Source organism: Cebus imitator, unplaced genomic scaffold, assembly GCF_001604975.1.
Source record: "Cebus imitator isolate Cc_AM_T3 unplaced genomic scaffold, Cebus_imitator-1.0 Scaffold57, whole genome shotgun sequence".
In the NCBI taxonomy this organism is placed as follows: Eukaryota; Metazoa; Chordata; class Mammalia; order Primates; family Cebidae; genus Cebus; species Cebus imitator.
The window spans coordinates 7,383,217-7,391,991 of record NW_016107372.1 but is presented as its reverse complement, the minus strand read 5'-3'; the positions used below and the strand labels follow the sequence as shown (position 1 = coordinate 7,391,991).

General features: G+C 45.1%; 1 protein-coding gene across 1 annotated transcript in view; it reads right to left on the bottom strand.

Moving 5' to 3' along the window:
- The window catches only part of WDFY1 (WD repeat and FYVE domain containing 1), a 73,949-nt gene extending 73,270 nt beyond the window's left edge, over positions 1 to 679 (bottom strand). The window contains exon 1 of the mRNA XM_017529152.2: positions 453 to 679. Coding sequence (XP_017384641.1) covers positions 453 to 589 — 137 coding nt within the window. The 5' untranslated portion in view covers positions 590 to 679. The remainder of the gene's footprint in view (positions 1 to 452) is intronic.
- Positions 680 to 8,775: the final 8,096 nt, after the last annotated feature.

The following is an 8,775-nucleotide window of genomic DNA, read 5'->3' as shown; positions in this document are numbered from 1 at the left end:
GGGCTGGAGGGGCGCGGTGGGACAGAGGTCCCAAGCTGAAGGGGGGCGGTGGGACAGAGGTCCTGGGCTCGAGGAGCGCGGTGGGCTGGGAGGGGAGCGGTAGGGCGCACTGGAACAGGGGTCCTGGGCTGGAAAGACGCGTTGGAACAGGAGTCCCAGGCTTGAGTGGCGCAGTGAGACAGTTCCCGGTCTGGAGGCGCGCAGTGGGACAGGGGATCCGGGCTGGAGGGGCGCGGCGGGACCGCAGTCCCAGGCTGGAAAGGTGCAAGTAGAGACTGGAGGACCGGCGGGAGGGAACCCGGAACCCAGCGGATCAAAGGGGGGCGGCGTGGGTGCGGGGCCGCGCTGCCAGGGGGAGCCCCTCACGCAGGAAGGGCCGGGCCCGCGGACCCCACCGCTCCCACACCCAGTAGTCGCGGAGTTCGGGCCGCCCCGGCTGAGCCTGGGCCTACCTGTCCTCGCTGGCAGTGATCACGCCGTCCTCCTTGGGAATGAGCAGCGCGGCCGTGACGGCGTCCTGGTGCCCCTCGATCTTGCTCAGTAGCACCGGGCGGCTGCTCTGCGGCCTGGCGTGGATCTCGGCCGCCATGTTCGCGCAGCGACGGCGGCTGCCTCCTCGGCTGGCGGCCCATCAGCTGACGGCCGGGCGGGCGGGGACGCGCCGGTTTCCCCTCAACTGCTGGGCCGCTCGGGCGCCGCGCCGCCGTAAGCCCTCGAGTGCTGCCGCCGCACTGCCCGTATTGCCTGGGGATGCGGCGCACACTAAAAGTCTGTGGCTGGGAGAGGACCCCAGAGGGCGCCTGCGGAGAAATAGTGAAAGTAAGGAAGGTTAAAAAGTAAAGTAATTCACCCAGGAATGGATTAAGCAACTGGAGGGGACAAGGAATTGTCCCCCAAACCAGAGATTTCAGAAATAACAATACTACCTTTCATCTATTCGAAGAAGCCATTGTTTGAAAGACACACCCTACTTTCAGAAATGTTAAAATGTGAAAAAAAAATACAGTACATCTTAGAATCTTTGAACTACAATAGATGGCACTCACTGAGTGGTGACGATATACCAGGCATTAACTCATTGTCTTTGCATCTCATTTAATAGTGATAATCTTAAGAGATTTTTAAATCTCTTTTGTATTCCCATTTTAGAAATGGGAAAACAATCAGAGAAGTTTGATCACTACCTTAAGACTGTATAGCTATGAGAAGGAGAAAAGCAGCCCTTGATCTCCAGGAGCTGCCTGGTAATATCAGCTGAGCTTTGGTGTTGCTAGGAGGTGTTTGCTTCCTGTGGAACATAAACATCAGAATATCAGACAAGGCCACTGCATAATCATGTCTAGACACCACCAAAATACGAGTACTGTACACACCACAAAAATTACCAAATATCCCCCATCCTGGCTAATATGAGTGACTCTTGTTTCTTTGTTAATTATAGTGTTAACCTCTATCTAGTCTTCCTCCATTAGATAAGATTTATTAAGATATAAAACCTTAGAATTATACCCATTTCCTGACAACATCCAGTCCAGAAGAGAGCCTCTCTTCCTTAAGCCCTCCCAGGTCACCTAACACAAACACAGATCCTGTAATAAAACCATCCTAACATTCCTTTACCCAGACATCTCCCCATTCCCAACAGTGTGTCTTCTCTCTCCAAAAGCAATCAAGCCGACTTGTTCCTGATGGGTTTTAGCTAGATGTCATTGACAACTAGTAAGTTCAAGAGCCAACACTGGAACTCAGGAAGTCAATGACTGCAAAGACTCCCCCTCCAAACCTCTACCTCCACTATATTATTCTGACACCTGAACTGCAGAATTGTATTAGAACCGTGCTATCCACATGACTACAGAGCACTTGAAATGTGGCTTGTCCAAATTGAGACGTAGCGCAAGTGCAAAATACTACTGGATTTTAGAGACTGAGTACAAAACAAAAAAGATGTAATATAGTTCATCAATAATTTTTACAATGATTACATGTTGAAATGATACTATTTTGGATATATTGAGTTAGATACTATTAAAATTAATATGACCCATTTCTTCTTATTTTTTAAGATGTCTAATAAAATTTTAAATTGCAGATGTGAATCACATGTTTACTTCCATGTACAGTGATGTACTATAACTTTCTTTTTTCTTTTTTTTGAGATGGACTTACTCTGTCACCCAAGCTGGAGTGCAGTGGTGCAATCTCAGCCCTCTGCAACCTCTGCCTCCCAGGTTAAAGGGATTCTCCTGTCTCAGCCTCCTGAGTAGCTGGGATTACAAGCACCTGCCACCATGCCAGCCTAATTTCATATTTTGACTAGAGACGGTTTCACCATGTTGGCCAGGCTGGTTTCAAACTCCTGACTTCAAATCCGCCTAATCAACCTCCCAAAGTGCTGGGATTATAGGCATGAGCCACCACTGTACTAGTACTTTCTCATGATGAAGTTATTAGCAAACATTCATGGATTTGTTTACTCATATATTCAACAGATATATATTGCACATTATGTGCTGTATGCTAATGAGATTAATAAGACATGGTTCTTGTGAGGCTGTACCGTGTAATAACTAGACAGGCTACTGAACAACTTTGTTTAATCAACCAATATTTTCCAAGTGCTTGCTATGAGCCAGGTGCCATTCTAAATGTAGCAGGCTCAAGGGAGACAAAAATCCCTCTGCTGTTAGAACTTACATCCCAGTGAAGGAAACACATAGTAAACAAAATAAAGTATATAATACATTAGAAGATGTTAAATGTTATGGAAAAAATAAAGCAGGGTAGGGTGATAGGGACTCTAGGGGATATTGCAATTTTAAATAGGATGGTGTACAAACTGCACAGATCTGCTTTCAGGGAAGAAGAGTAGTCAGCAGAGAGCCTCTAGCCTTTAACTCCTTCAGGGTCTGCCCCAGCAGACCCTGGGTCTCAGTTGTTCTCTTCACAGGGGAGCCTACATTCAGTAACTGAATAAGATAGGAAGATAAAGTCCTAACCATTAGGACACATGGATGGGCAACACGTCCTCTAGAACCCTCTCCTAGATTGGACAAGGCTTTGTAAGGCATGTACTGCAGCTGACTTCTCCTGCCTAATCCTGTTACTGCCCCCTCCCTTCACAGCTATTGATTCCTAATAAATACACTATGAGCCAACCTCTTTCACAATATCTGCTGTTGGAAAATGCAGCCTGAGACAGGTGGCCAGTGAAAGCCTCACTGTAAAGTTACATTTTGAGCCAAGAAGGAGAGGAGGGAGTAAGCCATGTGGAAATATGGGCCAAGTACTGCTCTGGAAAATAAAACAGCATGTGTTAAGTCCTTAAGATGAGCACATGGCAGGGATTTTGTAGAGACAGCCAGGTAGCCCATGAGGCTGGAGCAGAGTGAGTGAGGGACTGCGCAGAGAAGACAGTACCGGCAGGTCACCAGACAGACCATGGTGAGCCCAGAGACCATTGATAAGGGCTTTGGTTTTTACCTTAAATGAGACAGGAAGCCATTAGAGAGTTTTGAACAGAAAGCTGGTTTAATCTGCCTTCATTTTTTTTTTAAATTTTATCTTCATATATTTTTTGAGATGAAGTCTCACTCTGTCACCCAGGCTGGAGTGCAGTGGCATGATCCTTGCTCACTGCAACTTCCACCTCCTGGGTTCAAGTGATTCTAGTGCTTCAGCCTCCCAAGTAGCTGGGACTACAGGCGGATGCCACCACACTTAGCTAATCTTTGTGCTTTTAGTAGAGACAGGGTTTCACCATGTTGGCCAAGCTGGTTTTGAACTCCCAACTTCAGGTGATCCATCCACTTCAGCTCCCAAATTGCTGGGATTACAGGCATGAGCCACCGTACCCGGCCTACTCTGTCTTCAATTTTAAAAGGCAAGAGAAGAAGCAAGGTGTCAGTCAGGAAGTTAACTGAGAAATTAACAGGGTATTTGAGAAATGATGTGGCGTTCTAAGGGTGCTGGTGTTGAGGACGTCATATTCTAGACTTAACCAGACGGTGGTGCCAGTGAGATTTGTGGAATATGGAATATGAAAGAGTTAAGAATGACACCAAGATCTGTGTCATTCTTAACTCTTTCACATTCCATATTCCATATCCATGGCTAAGCAACTTTCCAGTGGAGCTGCCATTTATTAATCTGTGGAAGATGTCAGGGGAGCAGGTTTGGAAGAGAAGAAGGAGAATTCAGTTTTGGATATAGGAAGCTTGAGACGAGTATTAGGTCTCCATGTGAAGGGGCTGAGTAGGCAGTTGAATACGGGTTTTGGTTTTTGTTTTGTTTTGTTTTGTTTTTCTGAGATGGAGTCTTGCCCTGTTGCCCAGGCTGGAAAGCAGTGGTTCGATCTTGGCTCACTGCAGTGATTCTCCTGTCTCAGCCTCCCTACTAGCCGGGATTACAGGCATGTGCCACCATGCCTGGTTAATTTTTGTATTTTTAGTAGAGACAGGGTTTTGCCACGTTGGCCAGGCTGGGCTCGAACTCCTGGCCTCAGGTAATCCATTTGCCTCAGCCTCCCAGAGTGCTGGGATTAAAGGTATGAGCCACTACACCCAGCCTGAATACAGGAGTTTGCTGTATGCTACCGAATAGTAGAGAGGTCTGGACTACAGCCATTACTTTGGGAGTTAAATGCACAGGGATGGAATGTGCTGGGCCACCCTCTGCAGGGTCAGCAGATGCTCACTGGTTGGTAGCAGAGTACAGGAGCCAAGTTTATGCTTGATCTTAAGGCAGCAGGATAGATGAAATTGAGAGAAAAGCCCTCTACAAATAATTGTTCAAAATTTTAATCTGGGCTTTGCCTATTAAAGTAAATTAAAATGGAAACCACAGCTGAAGAATCCCTGAACAGAAAAAGCCAATCAGGCCTCCTAAGTGATCTTAACCTTGCTTGAATTGTAAACACAAGTGAAACTTAACTTGAGCTATTTCTTGTAAACGCCTACATTAAAGAAAAACAAAACTTAAGCTCAACCAATCAGAAGCAGTCAACAGATCTATATAGCTAGGGATATTCCCACGGGATACACCAAATAAGGCCACTTTATAACTGTAATCAATTGTTTTCTTTGCATTATTTTGGCATTCATTCTTCCAAGCTTGTCCCTTATGCTTCTCCAACAGAGCCCTGGAAACACTTCTGGTTTAGAACTGCCAATTCATGAATTGCTGTTTGTACAAATAAGCCCTTTAAAATGTTATTGTGCCTTGGTTTATCTTTTTTCGGGGAGACAGAGTCTTGCTCTGTCACCCAGGCTGGAGTATACTGCTGGGATCTCAGCTTACTGCAACCTCCGCCTCCTGGGTTCAAGTGATTCTTGTGCCTCAGCCTCCTGAGTAGCTGGCACTACAGGCATGTGCCACCATGACCCCCTAATTTTTGTATTTTTAGTGGAGATGGGGTTTTACCATGTTGGTCAGGCTGGTCTCAAATTCCTGGCCTCAAGTGATCCATCATCCTCAGCATCCCAAACTGCGAGAATTACAGGTGTGAGCTGCTGTGCCCAGCCCTCTTTTTTTTTTTTTTTTTTGAGACAGAGTCTCATTCTGTCACCCAGGTTGGAGGGCAGTGGCACAATCTCAGCTCACTGCAGCCTCTGGCTCCTAGGTTCAAGTGATTCTCCTGCCTCAGCCACCAGAGTAGCTGAGAGTAGCGCATGCACCACCATGCCTGACTAATTTTTGTATTTTTAGTAGAGACATCGGTTTGTCATGTTACCCAGGCTGGTGTTGAACTCCTGAACTCAAGTGATCCATCTGTCTCAGCCTCCCAAAGTGCTGGCACAGCTGAAAGCAACTGCACCTGGCCTGGTTTACCTTTATAGCAGGCCTTTTGTGAAACACGTGTATAGTATTTACAGCCATAAGAGTACATTGCATCCAAGAGGGAGTATGTGTATAAATAACAAAGAGGTAGAAGGAACAGAAGTCTTGGAAACATTAACAGGTCTGGAAGAGAAGGAGCAGCTAGAAAAAAGGCTGGAGAGGAGCCGCGCCCCCTTACTCCCTTTTCCCGGACTCCATGAGTTAGGAGGAGAATGGATATTGTGTGTGTTGTCCTAAAGACAAAGGAAGAAGGTGTTATGAGGAGGAGGAAGTGAAAATGCTGCAGATCAGCCAAATGAAATGACTGGAAGTTTCCGTGACTGGTAGGGACAAAATCTGACTGGAGTGGGTGCAAGTGGTCATAGAAGAGCATTAGCACAGCTTCCTGGAACTGATAGACTCTAGGTACACAGAGAAAATTGATTTTTTTTTCATGTCAATGGTTTTTGGGGAGCAGGTGTTGTTTGGCTACAGAGATAAGTTCTTTAGTGGTGATTTCTGAGATGTTGGTGCACCCATCACCTGAGCAGTGTACACTGTGCCCAGGGTGTGGTCTTTTTTTTTTTTTTTTTTTTTTTTTTTTTTTTGTTTTTTTTTTTTTTTTTGTTTCTTTTTTTTTTGAGACAGAGTCTCTGTCACCCAGGCTGGAGTGTGCAATGGCATGATCTTGCCTCATTGAAACCTCTGTCCCCCAGGTTCAAGTGATTCTCCTGTCTCAGCCTCCCGAGTAGCTAGGATTACAGGACCCTGCCACCATGCCTGGCTAATTTTTGTATTTTTATTAGAGACGGGGTTTCAACATCTTGGCCAGGCTGTTCTTGAACTCCAGACCTCGTGATCCACCCGCCTCAGCCTCCCAAAGTGCTGGGATTACAGGCGTGAGCCACCGAACCTGCCCCAGCGTGTGATCTTTTATCCCTCATCCCCCTCCCACCTTTCTCTATGTCCCTAGAGTCCACTCTATCATTCCTAGTCCTTTGCGACCTCATAGCTTAGCTCCCAGACATAGAAATAATTGATTTCTGAGCTGCCCTGCTGAGTTAGAAGGTGGAATCCCTGAATAAAGTTCTACCATCCACTGCCAGCTATGTGATCTTGGACAAGTCCCTTTACCCTAACAGTAGGAAGAACATGGTCTTCATAGTCAGAGAGCTTTGCTGTTAACTGCCAATGATATCTTTGGCAAGCTAGTGTCTTTACCAAGTGTGCATTTCTAAAGTGACAAGAATAATGTTACCTTTTAGTGGTGATGTAGGAAGCAGAGATAATGTGTGGTGTTTATTGTTACCTCATGTTTCTTACCTTGGATTTATTTATTTTATTTATTTTTTTTTTTGAGACGGAGTCTCACTCTGTGGCCCAGGTTGGAGTGCAGTGGCACATTCTCGACACACTGCAACCTCCGCCTACCTGGTTTAAATGACTCTCCTGCCTCAGCCTCCAGAATAGCTGGGATTACAGGTGCGTACCACCACACCCAGCTAAGTTTTGTATGTATAGTAGAGATGCGGTTTCATCATGTTGGCCAGGCTGGTCTTGAACTCCTGACCTCAAGTGATCCACCTGCCTCGACCTCCCAAAGTGCTGGGATTACAGGCTTGAGCCACCGTGCCTGTTCCCTTACCTTGGGCCTTGATCTCTAAATGTCTGTCCTGCCATCACCTCCTCTGACTCTAAATACCTGTGTCATGCTAGACTTCCTTGAGGGAGTATTTTATAGTTGTACTGTAAGAAGGATAAGGATGATAATAATAAATGTCAATATTATTTCTTGTAATAAGAAGTTCCTACCTTTAATATGAGGATGAACTAAGGTATGTTAGCTTAATGGGTCAGCATTCTAATATGGCCTTGAGTTTCTACTCTTCACATTTCAGATACTTTTAAGTGTAATCACAGGCTAGCCATTTGCCTGTTGCTATCAGATCCACTCTATCTGTGCCTTGCTTGGTCTATATTGCAGGAGGCTGACTTCTGCAAACTACATATCCCAGACTCCCTAACCGACTTGCTTCCTGATAAGTTTGTATGATGGAAGTAGTGGTGGGACATTGGAAGGTAGGAGGAGGAAAGAAGAAACCAGGGTATTTCTCCTCCACTCTTTCTGCTTAGGGAGCATGCTTTCTCTGTGGCTTCAGTGCCTACTGGCTATAGCTTCCCTCTTTTGTCCCAGCCCTCAACGGGCAGTCTCTGCTGGGGTTCTTGGTCCCATTAGGCTCACCTAACTCCTGTGCTCTGGTACCATCTGTTCCCTTTGTCTCTCAGCCTTGCTGCTGCTAATCTCTTAAGCCTTTCGGTTCTTCCGACACCTTTGTAACTAGTTCCTTGTATTAAATTTCCTTCTTGGAACCATCTGGTGTGCCTTTGTTCTCTTGATAAGACCCTGACTGATACAATTATAGCGATATTGATACTTAACTTATAGTACTGTTAAATTAAGTTTGGACTAAAGCCTCTGCTGAACATATTTTAATTTTGGCCTAAAGATTTCTCAGTATATAGTGAACTGTAACCTAACTTGATGTCTAAAAGACTTGTCACCTGCTCTTATAAAAGTAGCTGAGTCTCAGCCAACCACAGGCTGCCCTATTCAAATAAGCAGACACCGGCTGTTTCTGTTTCTTACTTGCATTTTCTATACATACTTTTTCCTTTTACTGACCATAAATGTTATCTGACCATGTGGTAGTCCTGGAGTCTTTCTGGTTCTGGGGATTGCCTGATTCATCGTTGTTTGCTCAATTAAACTCTTAAATTTAATTTGTCTAAAGTTTTTCTTTTAATGCTATCATGAAGGCTGTAGGACAGAACCCCACAGAGAATATGACATTACATATGTAAATTATAATGCGATATTTCACTAATTGAGTATTTTTTAAAATAGATATAAACAATATAATGATATAAATGATAGTCTCATAAAGAATAATTTATTCA